Below are 19,134 nucleotides of genomic sequence, written 5' to 3'. Positions count from 1 at the left end.
ACTGCAACGAAGAGTAACTCCCCCTTGCCGCAACTAGAGAAAGCTGCACACAGCAACGAAGACCCAACAGAGCCAAAAATAAATTAAAAATAAATAAATAAAACACAATGTGAATGTTCTTAATAAAAAAAATGATATCAATAGCTCTTGATGTTAAGCTCAGTTTAACAATATTATATTTAATAGAGATAAATATCAATTTATAAATTTACATTAAAAGTCAATTATTCTAAAATAGAGTGTAATATATCTGATAGCCAGTGATTCATATGAAGTCTTTAACTGTCTATAATCTTGATATGAACCAACAAAAAGAGTCTTAAAAACAACATTAACACAATTTTATATTATATTAAATAATCAGAGTATGGAGTTCACATAAAGAACTCTATTCACCATGGTCTGCACTTACAAGCATATCAATGGATCTCTCTATGTAACTCTGTGTATTGTTATTTGGGTAGGATATTGCCAAACTTGAAAAAGTTACTAGTATGGAAACAGTAAAATAAAGGGTCTGAAAATCACACTGTATCCAGAATGGTTAATAAACTGGGATTCCTCAGTCTAAAGGAGAGAGGCCTAAGAGGAGAATTGACAGTAGCCTACAAATGTATGAAGGGCTCTTCTATGAAGAGTTGTCATCATAGCTGGAAAGGGCAGAAATAAAACTGATGGACAATTTCAAAAAACTCCAACTTTCAGCTCAGTTATAGGGAAAAAAATCCAATGATTGGGGCAGTCTCCCGAGTGAATAGCTATCACCAGTGCTGAAAAGCTGTTTCTTCCCAGAGCATTAAAGTAGAAGTTGAAGTCTTGGTCAAAACTTCCTCATAAAAGCCTATATATATATTTATCAGATGGTATTTGTTATTATCTATGTATATGTACATTTCAAACACTATGCTGGGACCACTGTCTCCCTCAAGGGCACACTGGGTCTCTATCTCCAACTTTTAGTTACATAGTCAGGAGGTAGTCAATTAATATTTTACTAAACACATGAGTGAATGTGTGTATTTTGAGAGATTAGAATATTTGATAAATAGGAATGCTTGGACATCAAAATTATCATGATTTTAAAAAACTGGTACCACAGTTTATTCAAATGAATTGATCTGTGAAGGCTAAATTTTCCCATATGATTCAACTACTCATGAATATTCAATGAATATTTTAGGTTCCTGGGAAGCAACTGTTGAACTCTTTCTTCCTAAGACTAATGTGCTAGACTGATCAAATTATGTATGTCTTCATTCAGGACTGTAAGGCACTGACTCGCCTAGAAAAATGTGCCTCATTTGTTTCCTTTGTTATTTTTACTCTTCTCTCTTGGTAACTGCTCTCTTTTTATTTATTTATTTATTATTATTATTATCATTTTTTAACATCTTTATTGGAGTGTAATTGCTTTACAATGGTGTGTCAGTTTCTGTTGTATAACAAAGTGAATCAGCTATACATATACATACATCCCCATATCTCCTCCCTCTTGTGTCTCCTTCCCACCCTCCCTATCCCACCCCTTTAGGTGGTCACAAAGCACTGAACTGATCTCCCTGTGCTATATGGCTGCTTCCCATTAGCTATCTATTTTACATTTGGTAGTGTATATATGTCCATAACACTCTCTCACTTTGTCCCAGCTTACCCTTCCCACTCCCCAATGTCCTCAAGTCCATTCTCTATGTCTGCATCTTTATTCTTGTCTTGCCCCAGGTTCTTCATGACCATTTTTTTTTTTTTTTTAGATTCCATATATATGTGTTAGCATATGCTATCTGTTTTTCTCTTTCTGACTTACTTCACTCTGTATGACAGTCTCCAGGTCTCTCCACCTCAGTATAAATAACTCAATTTTGTTTCTTTTTTTGGCTGAGTAATATTCCATTGTATATATGTGCCACATCTTCTTTATCCATTCATCTGTCAATGGACACTTAGGTTGCTTCCGTGTCCTGGCTATTGCAAATAGAGCTGCAGTGAACATTGTGGTACATGACTCTTTTTGAATTATGGTTTTCTCAGGGTATAAGCCCAGTAGAGGGATTGCTGGGTCATATGGTAGTTCTATTTTTAGTTTTTTAAGGAACCTCTATACTGTTCTCCATAGTGGCTGTATCAACTTACATTCCCACCAACAGTGCAAGAGGGTTCCCTTTTCTCCACACTCTCTCCAGCATTTATTGTTTAAAGATTTTTTGATGATGGCCATTCTGACTGGTATGAAGTGATACCTTATTGTAGTTTTGATTTGCATTTCTCTAATAATTAGTGATGTTGAGCATCCTTTCATGTGTTTGTTGGCAATCTGTATATGTTCTTTGGAGAAATGTCTATTTAGGTCTTCTGCCCATTTTTGGATTGGGTTGTTTGGTTTTTTGATATTGAGCTGCATGAGCTGCTTGTAAATTTTGGAGATTAATCCTTTGTCAGTTGCTTCATTTTCAAATATTTTCTCCCATTCTGAGCGTTGTCTTTTCAACTGCTCTCTGTTTAGCCTTGACTGATAATTCTCAACCTTTCCTAATATCATCTTTATTGTGAAAATTTCCTACTTACAGTGGATTTTTGGTGGGATCTCATAATTGGCTAGCCCATAGCATATTCCATGTTTAAAAATTCCTAAGTTGGCTTTCTTTATGGGTATTAAAAGCAGATAAATTTTTAAAATCTTTCCTATTAATCTTTCTGTGAGGGATGACGTGTCTATCTCACTGCAATTGAATTACGCTCAGAGACAAAGTCCATGTAGTAGTACAAGACTTCTGACTGACAGGTAATGGCATTCGAAGTCATGGTCCATGAATAAAAAATACTGCAATCTTTAGTTTTATTGGATCTCAATGTTCCAGAGAAGAAGAAGAATTTAATGTACACTGGTTGATGGGCTGGGGAACCAAAATGGATTTAGTTAGGGGACTGTGATGAATTTAGCATGAAGTCAGTGCCAGCTAGCAGAAAAGGACTGCATTATTTCAGTCTAGGTGAATGCCATTTTTCTAGGAAGGTACTTGAGAGAAAAGCCAAAAATCTTTATTTATTGTCACTACTTTGATTTAGCACTTAGAATGCCTGGTTTAATAAATGTTTTTGGAATAAAATATTTCAAGTGAATGGAGGATTATTTTCTGCACATATTTGCTTCTTAAAAATATAAACAAGGAAGGAGAACACTTTAAAATTATTGGGCACTGAGATGTACCAGGTATCTCATTAAATGCTCACAATAGCCAAGGCTACTTAATATGCCCATTTAACAGTTAGGTAAAACAAGGGTTTAAGCACTTAGATGCTGTCCATATCCTAAAATCTTTTCATGAAATTGCTTTGTTGCTGATCCTAAATTGGAAAGATTTATAGTCATAGTATTTACCACTGCAACACATTTACTTTTAAAACTTTTAAAAATAGTATACATACAAATGCATCTATATACAAAACAGAAACAGTCTCATAGACATAGAAAACAAATTTATAGTTTCCAAAGGGTAGGGGGAAGGGGGATAAATTAGGAGTATGGGATAAACAGATATCATAAAATAGACAAGCAACAAATATTTACTGTATAGCACAGGGAATTATATTCAATATTGTGTAATAACCTATAATGGAATATAATCAGAAAAAAATAACTGAATCACTTTGCTGTATACCTGAATCTAACAAAATATTATAAATCAAGTATACTTTAATTTTAAAAAATTGAAAAAAATGTTATACAAGTAAGTATTTACCTGAGAAAATATTCACAGCTAGGTAACCAGTGTTTTCTATGTGAATTATAAAACTTTTGAATGCCAATAAACCAAACTACATCTAGTACAAGGCTTTTTTTTTTTTTTTTTTTGCGGTACTCAGGCCTCTCACTGTTGTGGCCTCTCCCATTTCGGAGCACAGGCTCCAGACATGCAGGCTCAGCAGCCATGGCTCACGGGCCAGCCGCTCCACGGCACGTGGGATCCCCCCGGACCCGGGCACGAACCCGTGTCCCCTGCATCGGCAGGCAGACTCCCAACCACTGCGCCACTAGGGAAGCCCAAGGCAATTTTTTTATATCTGAAGTTTTCATGGTAAAAAATAATTTTGACTTTCAAAAAGCCATTGATCGTAAATTGTTAAAATTCATGAACTAGCTTTAAACGCAAAGAAGTAAGAAAAGAAACAATGGCCAAGTGTTACCCTCAAAGGGCAAATGAGAGGTGAGGAATCATTCCTTAATTTCCAAAAGGATTTAGTAAATATAATTAATTGTTTTTACTCTCCTATGATGTTATAATGTACAGAAGAGTGGGGACTATAGTAGAAATATTTGTAGTTTGTTTCTTCATGAATAAAGCACTTGCTACAAGGCTCAGGAGAGAGCTTTGTTTTACGGATGTCATTACAAAGACTGACTAAATATCAGCTTAGAGAAAGAGCCTCCCAACCCACAAGTACATACCATTTATCCAGAAATGATCAGAAACTAACAATGTACATAAAGAAATTCTACAGAAAGTGCCTGGGAACAAGGTGAACTCATCAAATATGTTGTCCTTTGTCAATTATTTTAAAAAATGTATTTGTTCTTTGGGAGATCAGAGAGTGGTGATTTAGTCACAATTTATTTCCAAGAAGACTATTTCCCTGGCTTAACATGAAGTTAGGCATTTTCTTTTAGACTCTGAACATTATATATCAGTAAAATGTTGCACTACACATGCACTCAAGCATATCCCTGTTTCCTCCAAGAGAACAATTTGGGTAATTCAAAAGGATTGACAAAAAATTTATCACTAAAAGGAAAATGTAGTATTTTGAGATCTCATGCCAAACAGCTGAATTGCCATTTGTTCTCATTAAGAGTCAAACCATTGGGACTCCCCTGGTGGTGCAGTGGTTAAGAATCCGCCTGCTGATGCAGGGGACACGGGTTCAATCCCTGGTCCAGGAGGATCCCACATGCTGCAGAGCAACTGGGCCCGTGCGCCACAACAGCTGAGCCCGTGAGCCACAACCACTGAAGCCTGCGTGCCTAGAGCTTGTGCTCCGCAATGAGAGAAGCCACTGCAATGAGATGCTCATTCACTGCAAGGAAGAGTAGTCCCCACTCGCTGCAATTAGAGAAAGCCCCGTGCACAACAGTGAAGACCCAACGCAGCCAAAAATAAATAAATAAAAAATAAAACTCCCTCTGCTTTAAAAAAGAAAAAGAAAAAGTGTCAAACCATTATTCAGAAAGGCCCTTCACCACAAAGAGGTCTACCTACCATGTAGAACTCAGAGCCTGGGACAGGGGCCTGAATAAAGAGTAAATAGTGTCTTGCATTCAGAGACACATTTTTATGTGCATTGAAAAATGAGTATACATTATAATTTACCCCATAGCAAGAAAGGGGAAACGTATGGCATCCCTTGATGCAGTAAATGGTTGGATGCCAGCAATCAAAATCACTGCATAACCGTTGTTCAGTTTTTACCCGGTGGTCTGGTGATCCATTTGGGTATGAACAGCTGAATTCTGGACAACTGAAAACTTTGCTAACCTAAACATTCCCAAGTTATCATGGTCAGGTGGTAGTTGTCCAACTTGTTATAGAACGCTGTCAGCAAAATTATCCATGCACAGATGGGATAAAAAGAAGAATTTCAGTGCGGGCAATCTCTATACTATGTTGTAAGGATGGTACACTCAATTTTCAATTAAAATCTTAGCTCATTCAAATGTTTATTGAGCACTTGTATACTCAATACCTGTAGCTCTAGGTCTATATACCAAAAATCAAGTTGTGAAACAGTTAATTTACCAAATGACCATCTCTGACAACTGCCAGTTGAGTTTCTCATATCAAATCCGAGAAAGTTTACTCTGGCCATGTTAGTGTCAGAGAGAAAAAAGACCAGAACAGATGGAGGAAGAAAGACAGATGAGAGAAAATAATTGAGTACGCAGAGATCGAGACAAGTCATAAACTTCATTCCAGTTAGATATTTGAGAAATTGTCTATAATATCAGAGGCATGCTAAGGTGATATTTAACCAGGCTGGACAATAAATCTGTTATGTAGGCTAGTAAGAAAAAATAAAATAAAAATCCTCAATAATCTGGAAATTGGTTTTTGATTACTTGGCCTGTTAAGCAAAGTGCTAGATGCTTCAAATACTTTTTATCCCAATCTTTTGAATGGATAGTTTCTGTAAGGGGTCCATGCAAGGGTTTTCCTCACAAGGAACTCCTCTTGGCAGTAAAATCATTCAGCTTCCATCTTGGCCCTTGCTTTTTCCCCCGCCATACTGATGAGTATGAGCTGATAAGTGATGAGCATGATTTGTCTTGGACTCTACTCCAGCTCTCCACCCCAATTCCTCCTACTTGCGACACAGAGTTTGGTTGCAGACTAAACCTAGGACTTGTACTTCCCTTTTAAGTGTTCATTAAATGCTTCACATTTAACACAGGCCAGGGTAGAGATGGTAAACTCAGTGTCTTAAGTGTTAGACTTTGCAGCTTGTTTATCTCCTTAATTTGGGCTGTTGATAGCTATCTTTTCTATGTGCTAAGGTTACTTGGATGGTCTGGTAACAAGCAAATGAACAGAAGAGGAAGAAATGAAGTATTTTAGAAGCTCTTCGAAGTGAAAGGCTGCTTCTGATTGGGTCGATCAGTAATAGCTTTGTGGAGGAGATAGAATTGAACTGTCTTGGCTCTTGCGGATGGATATGATGCCAAAAGGTAGTGAACACAGTGGTAAGGAAACACATTCCAAAGGTGGGAACAGGACAAACAAAGGCTTAGAGGCGTGAAAGTATGGCATGTGTTTAAGAAATTGTGCATAGTCCAGCTTACCTGGATAAGAAGACAGATGAATGAGAGAAGAGAGAAGAAAAGGCTAAAATCAAATTTTGTTGCTGGAGAGGGAGATCACAGAGGGTGTGAAATACTGTAACAAGAAATTTAGATTTTTACCAAGTGCCAGGGAAGAACCTCTAGAGACTTTTGAGCAGGGGAGAACAATTAACAGAGCTGCGTTTTTTGGAAGATTGATCTAGAATTGTGTGGGAATGGAAGGGAGGGATTGGCAATCGAGTCTATTACGGTAGCTCAGACAAGACATAATGAAGATATGAACACCATAGTAATGGCAGTGGAGATTTTAAAGAGAAGACTAGTTATGTTGGAGGTAGTTTCCAAAGGACATGATGCCTGATTTAATAAAGGTGGCAAAGAAGAATCAAAAGAAAAGGACTTTGAACTTTTTAATTTGGATGAGTGGGACAATCTTTAACATAAATGGAGAGGACGGAAGGAAGAGCAGATTGTACTGGTGGAGGGCAGGCAGGTGGTGGAAGCTGACCCTGAGGAGACATCATGAGGACAGTTTTCAACATGCTTGGAGATATTTCTACACATGGAGGCTACTGAAATCTATGCCCAAACTAGGAAAACTAAGGAAAAATACAAACAGACATATATGCACATTTTCAGAAAACATAGATTCATACACCACATCGTAACTAAGACCTGTGAGAAATAAATTTATATAGAGCTAGAGAGAACAACACAGCTGAACATACTATATATGTGCACATACAGATGCCAACACCAATACATTAAAAATATATGTGTGTGTGTATATACATGCAGAAATCTGAGTCAATGCATGAAAATATATATTGGCTTCATCTGAAATTGCTTAATATTAAAAACTTTTAATTAACTTTCGAGTCTTTTTTTATTTTATTTATTTATTTTTTTTTTTTGCGGTATGCGGGCCTCTCACTGTTGTGGCCTCTCCCATTGCGGAGCACAGGCTCCTCAGCGGCCATGGCTCACGGGCCCAGCCGCTCCACGGTATGTGGGATCCTCCCGGACCGGGGCACGAACCCGTGTCTTCTGCATCGGCAGGCGGATTCTCAACCACTGCGCCACCAGGGAAGCCCAACTTTCGAGTCTTTAATCCAAGAAATATTAATCCTTACTAAAGAACTAGATTGTGTAAAATACTATGGGAAGCACTTTAAAGCACCAGAATGAGTATGTGCTTTGCTGCTTTTCTTTATTCAACTTTTAGTCAATTATGAGAATAAAAATAGTAAAAATAATTAAATATGTATTGAGAATTTACAATTATTATCCTGAAAATAACCTTATGAATTAGATACTAAAATTACATCTATTTTGCAGACGAGGAAGGTGAGGCACAAAGAGGTTAAGACACTTACTCTAGTTTTCATAGCTACTTAGAGAGACGTCCAGGAACTTCATCACTACATATGTGGCTTCTCTAATGGTTGAATTATACACATTATAAATGGCCATTAGTATAGTGACTTTTACAGTCAGTGTGTTTTATAGTTATTTTTACTTCTTGTGCAAAGCTGAGAGCATTCTTCACTGCATTTGCAGTTTGCACTGTTACAGACTTTTATAACTGCAAAAATGTATATAACTATGAAGAAATTAAAACTGAAGATGTTTAAAAACATTTTCAAAAATAATGTAGAATTGATGAAGTTTTTTGCTAGACGGAATTTACCACTCTTTGAATTTTTATTAAAAAATAAGGTGGTTAAATAAAGTCTACCTTTGGATTTAACAACGCTATGGCCTTAATATTTCAGTTCTAGAACTTGGCCTTCAACTAGCTATATTATCTGTAAGCAGCAAGAACATCTTAGAAGGCATCTCACTTCTTATATAGGTTTAGGCTTCTTTGGCTTAGGCCACAGAAACCAACAGTCTACAAGTGTTTACTTATCTAGTTCCTGAGAAATTATGACTTAGAGTGTCCTTGGGAAAGTCACTAGAAAGACTTTTATTATAAACCTATTTCCTGGGAAACCACATGCACACTTCAGATTCTCTTCCTCACATATTTTTGGTTGCTTGGCAAGTCTAAATGGATTTGCCTAATCACAACTTCCTATACATGATTAGCCATTTTTTTCTCAACTGACTGCCTGCACACAGACACCCCAGCTGCTTGCAATGACCAAATCCATAACTTGAGGTTAGGGAAATTTTTATATATTGTTAAGAAGAGACATTCTAAGTCAGTAGTGCATATTACCCAAATATCCCTTATTGAAATACATGGCTATAAATCATCAGCCAGATGATTCTAATTGAATATTGGGAAGGTTAGTACTGCTATAAAGATAAATCACATACATCAAAGATCATCTCAGATTTAGTGATTTGTACAATAGGTAGAATAAACATAAGGGTATAAATTGGAAAACTGAAAATTTAATTCTACCACAAATTATTTTTTCAAGGAATCCCTTAACATTGCATCTATATAACAAAAAGGAGTAACACTGTTTACCTTCTGTCCCATGTAAAAACAAATAAACAAAACCAAAAATAATCCCCAAACAAAAAGGTTCTGGGGCATTAAGAATGTCTATAAAATAGATCTACTAAATGTTCAAAATAGATAAAGTAGCCATATTCATGATTTTTATATTAAAGACTATTGGTAAAAGTGAGAAAGTCAATTATTCAGGTATTTCCCCAACTCCAGATATTTGATAAAACATGGGAAAAATTCAGAGTATTAACACGGTTTTCAGACAGATGTTTTCCAGTTCTGCCTCCTTTTCAGAATCTTCACAGTCTTCTCAACATGTCCAGTAGAGTCCCCATACGGGTTCCTCCACAGCCTTCTCCATCTCACAAATGGCACCCCAATCCATTAGATTGCTCTATTAGAAGGACCAGTTAGAGTATGTCCAAGGGCCTCAACCTTGGACATACCCCACATCTAGATCACCAATAAGTGGCATCACTTATATCTTCACCATCCATTTTTCTCTACCTTCTCCAAGTGTCCCCTAACTGATCTCTGTTCCCACTCTTGTTCCCTTCAATGCATTTTCTTTACAGCAGCTGAGTGATCTTCTAAAAACAACAAATTTGACCATATCACATGCTGAACACGTTTCAAGAACTTCCCATTGCACTTGAAATAAGATAACAAATCTGTAAATACAGTCAACGAAGCTGTACATGATCTGGCCCCTGCTCACCTTGACAATATCATTTCGTGTCGTTCACTATCTTATCATTAAACTTCAATCACAACTGACTTCTTTCAGTTCCTAGAAGGTACGAAGATCTTTCCTACACTGGGGCCTTCATACACACATGCTTTTTACTTCTGTCTGGATACTTTCCTCTACTCTTTGTCCAGCTAACTTCTAATTTTATTTGTATTTCAAAGTTTAGCTTAAGTGGCACTTCTTCAGGGAAGTCTTCTTTGACCCACTATTTAATTCATGCCTCCTTAATCATTTATGCTCATTCATAATCAATATGCTCATTCATAGCATGTTTCCCAATTTATATTATAGGTGTTTTCCATATCAGACCATAATCTTCTTGAGCAAGAATTCTCTCTGTTTTTGTTGTGAATCCTCATTGTCTGGGTCTGTGTCAAGTCCACAATAAATACTTAATAAATATTTGTTGAATCACTGAAGAACTAAATTAACGACCACATTCAGTTAGCTCTGTATTATATACTCATAATTGAGGCTAGTTAGCCCAGTTGGCGAGAGTGTCGATATTTACTATTGAGAATGCCCACATGCTCAGTGAAGGGAAGATAAGGTTCTGAAAGCACATATTAAATTTTAAATTCTCTGGAGCATTTTGGATCTCCTGATTAAGATGAATCACATCTTCCTCTTTGTTCAATTGGAATCATGGCTCAAGTTCAACCACAGAGCTGATTTTATTCTGTCTAGCATTAAAGTGAGTTGGCTTTATGTCTCTCTCTCCCATTAGAACTTTCTGATTCTCCCATTAGAAGCACATCTGATTCATCTTCATTGTCTCCACTGCATAAGAGTTTCCATGGCATGAGTTAAACATTGACAGAAATTTAAAAAAAAAATCATCATTCAACAATAAAGAATATAGGTGCCAAGGGAGGTTAAGACTGCACGGTATCATCAGATTTAGTGTAGAATCCAATTTACTCTGATTCAGCACTTCCTGCATTCAAGGCACAGGGAAAGGCATCAAGGATTTAAACAATGACTAAAACAGTTTCTTTCTCTGTAAATCAATAAGCTCTATATAGAGAAACAAATCCCCATCAGTGATCTTTGTATGGTGACAGTACAAAAAAGTATGACTGACTCAATATAATCCCAACAGGACCAATAGGCCCACAGCCCTCTACAGGAATTTGGCAGGAGCCTGCTTTCAGGGATGTAAAGTTAGCTCTACCAGTTTCCTTGTTCTCCTTTCCAAAGTAGAAAAAGCCCATCACCCATCAGCTCGGTGCTTTGTGACCACCTAGAGGGGTGGTATAGGGAGGGTGGGAGGGAAGGAGACGCAAGAGGGAAGAGATATGAGAATATATGTGTATGTATAACTGATTCACTTTGTTATAAAGCAGAAATTAACACACCATTGTAAAGTAATTATACTCCAATAAAGATCCAAAAAAAGATCCAAAAAAAGATCACGCATATGCTGCATACTTTCATTGGGTTATTGCCTGGGTAGTCCTGGTTGATTAATGCTCACTGGTCCCCACATCTCATTCTCTTTGTCCCAGGGCAATTCCTGCCCCACTCCTGGCTCAAAGGAGAAAATAGTTCAGACAGAAGTAAACCAGCTAGGGCCCTAATACCAAAGATAGAGTTCCCCCAAAATGTGTTCCTGATAAAATTAAGGAGTTTTGGCTATCGATTCCCTAGAACCTTTAAGTGCTCTGCTGAGCAGCTGGAGGTCATCGAGTGACTCAGCACTCGATGACTTCCTAATGGATGGTAAATGCTTTGCTGAGTGCTTACAACTAGTATGTGCCTTAAGGCTGTGCTGAATAATTGCTGTTAATTGAACTGTAGAAATATCTACGTTATTTATATATAGTATACCTTTTAAATCGAAGTAGTGGGATGCTCATTTGGTTTAACTTTAAAGCACATGGCAAATATGATTTTAGTACATGTGTAGCATAGAAGGTCTTTTCTTTCATATCACCAGACATTGTGGTATGGAAATGCTTTACTTCTTTTCTTCCCGCCTACCTCCCACAGAATTAATTATGTGATTTTAATGCATTTGAATTTAACTCACGAGTGATCCTTGATTATTTTATTAGATTACCAAACAATTGTAGCAAAGACTGAAAGTATATGGAGCAAACTACAAATAACATGTATATACTATATATTTAATACTTGTCAATTTGTGCCAGCCATTATTCTAAGCACCTTATGTATATTGACTCTTCTAATCCTCACAACATTTCTAGGGGCAAGTGCTATTATTACTTGCATTTTGTAGATGAGAAAATTAAGGCTCAGAGAGGTTAAGCAATTTGCCCAAGGTCAAACAGCTAGTGAGCTGCAGAGCTACGATTCCAACTTAGGCACTTTGGCTCTGGAGTCTGCACTCAACTAGCAAGCTTTTCTGCTCACCACTTGCCAGCTATTAGCTAAATGTTTAATTCTCATAAGCCCAATGGGATGCTACCATTATGATCCCCATTTAATAAGGGGGTTGGTCTAACCAACGGTCACTGTGCTTGTAAGTGGCTGAACCAGGCTTTTAAACTCAGTCCCGCCTGACTCTTGTGTCTGAGATCTTAAATAGCACCCACCACAACCTCGCAGAGAAGGTGGTGTGCTTATTTGTAAATCACATATAGCATTAGAGATTACACAGATTTTAAGGAGAAGAGAAATAATTTACTAAAAGATTATTGTGACTCTGTAGTCAAAATCGTTTAAAATATTTAAAATACTCAAGCCAGTTATTTGATTTTTCTAAAATATTTGAAATACTGTTAATATTAAATGTCATCATTCTGAAGAGCAGAGCTCAAAGGACTATTCTTACAAATTAATATAATGATTCATCTTACTGTTAATGTGATTCCCCAGGGTAACTGCAATTACCTCAACAGATTTGTGAACATTTCAGAAAAATAAAATTTAACTTATTTTGACTATTTCAAGTATAAAATGCTATGTAGTACTCGAATACAACAGATACGAGTATTATAAAATCAAAACAAATCACAAGTGTCATAAAAATATAATAATTGTTATTTCAGGATAGGCTATTTCAATTATTATTTTTCACATTACTATTTTACTAAAGGAGGGAGGTTACAATTTACATTTGAAAAGTTAGAAAGTATTAACATGCCCGCTAAGTCATGATGATCCGGCAAGATTAAAAATTTATAGAAAAATGTAGATGGTTGTTGTTATTGTTTATAAGAAAATTTCTTCAGAAATTTATCCTTTCCTTCTCTGAGTTCATATTTACAGTATTGGTTTCTTTTACTCTACGTAAAAACCTACCATTATCGTAGGATTTAAAAACTCATGGTAAGCGCTGAATATCAGACAATAAAAGAATGGACTACATAGATGGGTTATGGCATAATCTTTAGCCAAATAAGTTGTCACTGGTGTTCTATTGTGAGTTATTTATGCGTCTATTACCTTTAGGCCCTTTGAACAGCTTGATTTCCACAACAGTCTCCAAAATGGGTCGTCTTCTACGCACGTACAGCCGAACGATAGACCCTGCCTCTTTGAGCGCTTCCACTGCTTTACTGTGGGAAACCTCTGACACATCCACCTCGTTCACCCGTAAGATACAATCATTGACCCTGAAAGAAAGGAAAAGAGGCAAAGGTCAGGAGTGGCTAAGAGAATTTCTGAAAGAATCTTACGAGTATGTAACCTTAAGATGTGGGGAGGCAAAAGGTATAGGCAATTTTAAAATATTTATATTTGGAAGAAATACTTCAAATGAAGGAAATCAAGAAAACCTTGAACTCCTCAGCCTTCACAGTTTTCCCAACATTGACCACCCTACTGGTCAGGTCCCATACTGAACTCCAGTCCACTCTGACTGGGACTGCATCACATAGGGGGCAGTTAGAAGGACACATATTTTAAGGTCTCTGTCAGTCACATCAGCATTTTGATTGGTTTTAATTGGCTTGACTGAGGGTTATAATTTAAGTGGTTCTCAGAACTTACTCCCATAGACTATATAGACATAGCAAATGTAACTTTATAAATTAGTTTTTGTTGAATTTTTAATTTACTAGCTATAAAAGTAATAATCATTTTAGAAAATCTGAAAAATATAATGTGCAGAAAGAAAAAAATATATACATGATTCAATCATCTGAAATAATGTTAGCTTTCTGGTAAATTATCTTCCAGTGTTTTTTTTTCCCCCTCAAATTCGTTTCATGATACTTTCTTTGAAAACTAAGAATTATGACACGGCCTACATTAGACTTTTCCTTTTTGCCATTTTTTTCATGGGAAGGAACAAGTGGACTTTTCCATTAAGTTTTCTAGATACTTTATAGTTCATAGTGGCCATGAACTGTAAATCTCTTTTATATTCACAATAATAATTAGTGAGAGTATTAATAATGGTTAAGGGTGTAAGACTTGAGATTAGAAGGAGTTCCTCCCCTCACTCCACGGATCCATTCTTGTGTTTCCCATCCCAGTTCTCTGTGTTGCTCAGAGTAAGAAATAAGGGGCTACCCCTGCTTCACCCCTCCTCCTACCACCCATTCGGCTCCACCTGCAAAGTATATCTACAGTCCATCCAGGTTCCTCATCTCCAGTGCTACCCCTTTGGCTGAAGTCAACATCATCTCTCACCTGAACTACTTCCACAACCTCCTACCTGGTCTCTCCGATTCTCTCGTCACCTTCCAACTCATTCTCCACAGTGGCCAGGATAAAGTGGACATGGTTGGTTGCTTCACCCCTTTCCATTCCATTCCCCACTTCCTTCTTCCAAACAGTGCCTGATTTTGTTCAGGTGATCTATTCTTCAGCAAATTTTTGTTAAGTGAACGAAAGAGCAAGTCTAAGTTCAATTATTGGGCCCTCTATTTCCTAAGTTTGTAAACATTGATAATTTTTTTAACTTCTCTAAGCCTCCGTAGTCTCATCTATAAAATAGATATAATAGTAATACCTACGATAAAGACTTTGAGGAAGATTAAATGTGGTAATGTACATATAAGTCCTTAGCACAGACCTCAGTATGTAATAAGCACCTAATAAATGGTTGTTATTGGTAGCAGTGCACAATTTGTTGATTTGTAATATTCTTAACTATTGGATTCCTTCCATAGTCCTGTGGAATAAGATCTATTACCCATATTACTCAGATAAGAGTTGTTCCAACTGGTTAAGTTCTTTGTCTAAAGCTGTCAGCAATTTGATTAGAGATTGGACATGATTCTAGGTCTTATTTCAAAATTTGTTCTTTCCTCTTAGGACACATACATCTAATGTGATGAACAGTTTCATGTATGTTGTGCACATCAATTTAAAATTATAACACGGTGGTGGAAATATATAAAAAGTATGGGAAGAATTTTCCTATCTTTTTTGTTCATAACTTTTCTATACCTATTTGCGGAACTGAATGATAGGAACTCTTGGCTCAATAAGAACCCTGATTAGCTTCAAATTCTTGAGCTAGAACAATCTCACTTACTAAGATTCAGTGGTGTCATTTCATCATAACAGATGCTATGGCTTTAATAGGTTTATACAGACATTTCCTCTCTGACTGACTAAAAAAAATCATGGAAAACTACCAATTAAAATAGTTTTGAGAATGTAGGCATCACGGGTGCCAGCCACCCTGCAGCAGCTGGTCCTTTGAGAGTGGGTAATTTTGTCATCTCATGATAATGCAAAAACATAATGTTTACCATCACCCTATGCTCAGCATACTAATCATATATTAAAACACTGCTTTCCATAGAAGGGAGTGGCTGACATTAAAGAGAAAATTCTGGATGCTCTATCTATTCAAACTCTACTAAATTTTTTCCTTTTGTATAGACTGGAATCCTTAATTGTCAAATGCTGGGGTGAGGAAATCACAGCCAAATCAGATGTTTTTTTCTGACGATGTGGACAAAGTAGGCAGCTTTTGTGCACTAAAAAAACCCCACCAGACTAGCAGTCAGGAGGTTTGGATTTGAGTCCCAGCTGTGTATCAGCTGGGCGACCATGGTCGAGTCACTTCATCTTTTTGAACTTCAGTTTCCCATGAAAAGAGAGTAAGCATGCCTAGAGTTAATGAGAGGAGTAACCAGACAGATAAATATATGGATGTATGTGTAAACGGTAACATAACATATATGAGAGAGTTGCAGCTATTGATAGGTGAATCAAAGATGCTGTGCTCAGAATTTGTTGAAAGGTAAGTAGGATGGAAATTGAAATTTTAAAGGGTCTACTATATGCCATATATCATTTTAGTGACTTCACTTACTTGCTCGTGTTTAAATCAAACGATTTATAAAACATAGATTCTTATTTTACAGACAAAGAAATTTTACTGACAAGGTCACACTGTTGGTGAGGGCAGCAACACGATTCCAATCTAGTTTTGTCCTTTCTGGAGCCTATGCTGATACAAAGTTACTTAGAGTTGATTTTTTTTTTTTTTTAAAGGGAATGTGAGGGGAGAAGTTTATATTCAAATTCTTAAAACAGAAAAGAAAGAATATCAAGCCAAACTAGGGAACTCAACTTTCCTTCCTCCCAATCACTTGAAATAGCATTTGGCTAGAGGGTCATGGCTATTTAGAATTAATTTGCTTTCTCTACCAGTAGATAATCTCCATGAGTAAAGGCAGCACTGGAATTCATTCTGAAGCATATAAATATACCACTAGCTTCAAACTCAAATAACACTGTTTCAGTGAAAAGTGAAGTCTTTATCATATTTCTGAGACATTGTATTAGAAAGCCATTTACAAACTTTCTCCCTACTGTACCCATGTAATTAAGTTGATGGTTTCACTCTTTCAGGGCTTGCTGTTTTGGATATAAGTCTACAATATCCTTTTTGTGGACCAATATTGTCCATAAAATTAAAAGGTTAATTTTAATCTTTTCTTAGTCTCAGTTCCTTTGGACATTCTGGTACATTTCCTTGCAGAAAATATCTTTGAAACAAAAAGTACATTTCATCACTAACATGTCCACAGAATCACATCTAAAATTTGCACTAAGCAGGGAATTCCCTGGCAGTCCAGTGGTTAGGACTCGGTGTGTTCACTGCTGAAGTCCTGGTTCAACACCTGGTCAGGGAATTAAGATTCTGCAAGCTGTGTGATGAGGACAAAAGAAAAAAAATTGCACTAAACAAATATTCTGGAATATGATATAGTATCACTGAAAAGTCAACTAATACTTAAAAATTATTTGTTCTACTTTGAAGATATCCAAAATAACATGTAAGATCTACTTTCATTCATAGGTATGAAAATATGTTCTATCGTAAAACAAGATTTGTGATTTTATACATTTGTAAGGATGTTAATTCATTAAAAATAATTACTAAATGCTTGCATTAAAATTTTTAAAAAATATCTGTTTATTATGTATTAAAAAATAGTGGGAGGAAAGATAAAGTTTCAGCTCTGGTTCCTTGTAGATGTGGAGATTATGGATTTCTTTTTTTTCCTTTTGAAATATATTTATTGAGTATAAATAAATGTCCTATACATTAAATACCAAGAAGTATTCATTATTGATTACAAGTCTGCTGTAATACTGAAGGAACCACAGAATCAAAATAGCCACCCATGATACAGTAGTGATAATTCCATTCCAGTATTGGACACAGTAATGATTTACTCACAAGATACAACAAAACTCACCAAAAAAGGCCATCACTTTAACCAGCCTATAATACCACAAGAGAAAATGGTTTTGAATCATAATATGGACAGTCCCACTAATCTTGTCTTTGTCAGGTCAATTTTTTTTTTTTTTTTTGCGGTACGCGTGCCTCTCACTGTTGTGGGCTCTCCTGTTGCGGAGCACAGGCTCCGGACGCGCAGGCTCAGTGGCCACGGCTCACGGGCCCAGCCGCTCCGCGGCATGTGGGATCTTCCCGGACCGGGGCACGAACCCGTGTCCCAGGCATCGGCAGGCAGACTCTCAACCACTGCGCCACCAGGGAAGCCCGTCAGGTCAATTTTGAGGCTGTGGAGATATGCTGTCATAGAACTTAAAGATTCCCATTTCCTTTGTTTTATTTCAAAATTACTATTAAGGAATGAAGTTATACATACCCAATGATAATTTTAAGTAAGTTAGTCTTCGGTAAAAGAAAAGGAATAAAAAATTAGTATGAAGAAAGCTTCCTTCAAGTAATGAATCTCTTAATGGAAAAAAAATGAAAGCAATGTAATTAACTTTTCCTCCAAAGAAAGGAAAGAAACCTAAATCTGTTATGGCAAACTTGGAAAGATAAATATTTCCTAGTCCCAGAATATGTGTTTATTTTACATGATGTACTTGAATGATGCAAGTCTACGAAGCAGGGATCTGTGGCAGTCCGAATTCACCCACCAGGACTCCATCCTTATTCTTTGTGTCAGTGGGAACACCTACTGGAATTGCAGGTGCAGCTGCTGCTTCATCCAAATAAGAACTGTCTTTATCAGCCAGAAGCTCATCGCTCAGCGCATCCAACTCTGCTTCTCTAGGTCATCTTCATCTAATTCTGGGGGGCCGTAACTATGACTCAGTGCTTCTTGGATTTCATTTGCATCTTCCATCACATACTCTAGCTGGTCTTGTAGATCCTCAGTCTGGTCGATTTTCACTTGCTTGTATGCTTTCTTCATATCCTTTACACCCAGTTTCATAGCATCAACTGTGGTCTCAGTGTCCTTCCATGACTGGATGATGTAATTGGCTTGTTCCATGTTAAATGACTGTTGGGCAAGACTGTCCCGCTGCCACTTATACCTTTGCAGGACCCTCTCTCGTCTTCTTGATCTGATTCTTATGCTTCACTAGTTCAGCATCCAGCCGAGAAATCTTCTTGTGAATGGATTCTGCCCTGCTGTCCTCCGTGCCAGTGCAGTCAGTCAGTCAAGCTGGGCGGCGGAGCCTTGGGTTTCACTTTCCCGAAGAATAGGTTCATCTTGGGCGGCCACGAAGAAAACCCAAACGTTTGAGCAAAACCAGAAACGGAAGCAGTCACCTCCGCCTCCGACTTGACTTCCGGCCCTCCATGCACAAGCGCAATGTGACTATTCGGATGTTTTAAAAAGCGTATTTCGGGCTTCCCTGGTGGCGCAGTGGTTGAGAATCCGC

The 19,134-nt window shown here is 37.1% G+C and overlaps 1 protein-coding gene and 1 pseudogene across 39 annotated transcripts in view; both read right to left on the bottom strand.

Moving 5' to 3' along the window:
- Positions 1-19,134, bottom strand: part of DLG2 (discs large MAGUK scaffold protein 2) — a 2,077,851-nt gene that overhangs the window by 580,184 nt on the left and 1,478,533 nt on the right. For all 39 annotated transcript variants that reach the window (XM_067038359.1, XM_067038349.1, XM_067038350.1 and 36 more), the window contains one exon: positions 13,459-13,628. In XM_067038359.1, the coding sequence (XP_066894460.1) occupies positions 13,459-13,628 (170 nt within the window). The remainder of the gene's footprint in view (positions 1-13,458; positions 13,629-19,134) is intronic.
- Positions 18,287-18,961, bottom strand: LOC131760530 (charged multivesicular body protein 5 pseudogene; annotated as a pseudogene).

The sequence above is a fragment of the Kogia breviceps genome, chromosome 7 (assembly GCF_026419965.1).
Source record: "Kogia breviceps isolate mKogBre1 chromosome 7, mKogBre1 haplotype 1, whole genome shotgun sequence".
Lineage (NCBI taxonomy): Eukaryota > Metazoa > Chordata > Mammalia > Artiodactyla > Physeteridae > Kogia > Kogia breviceps.
This window is presented reverse-complemented; position numbering and strand designations above follow the sequence as displayed.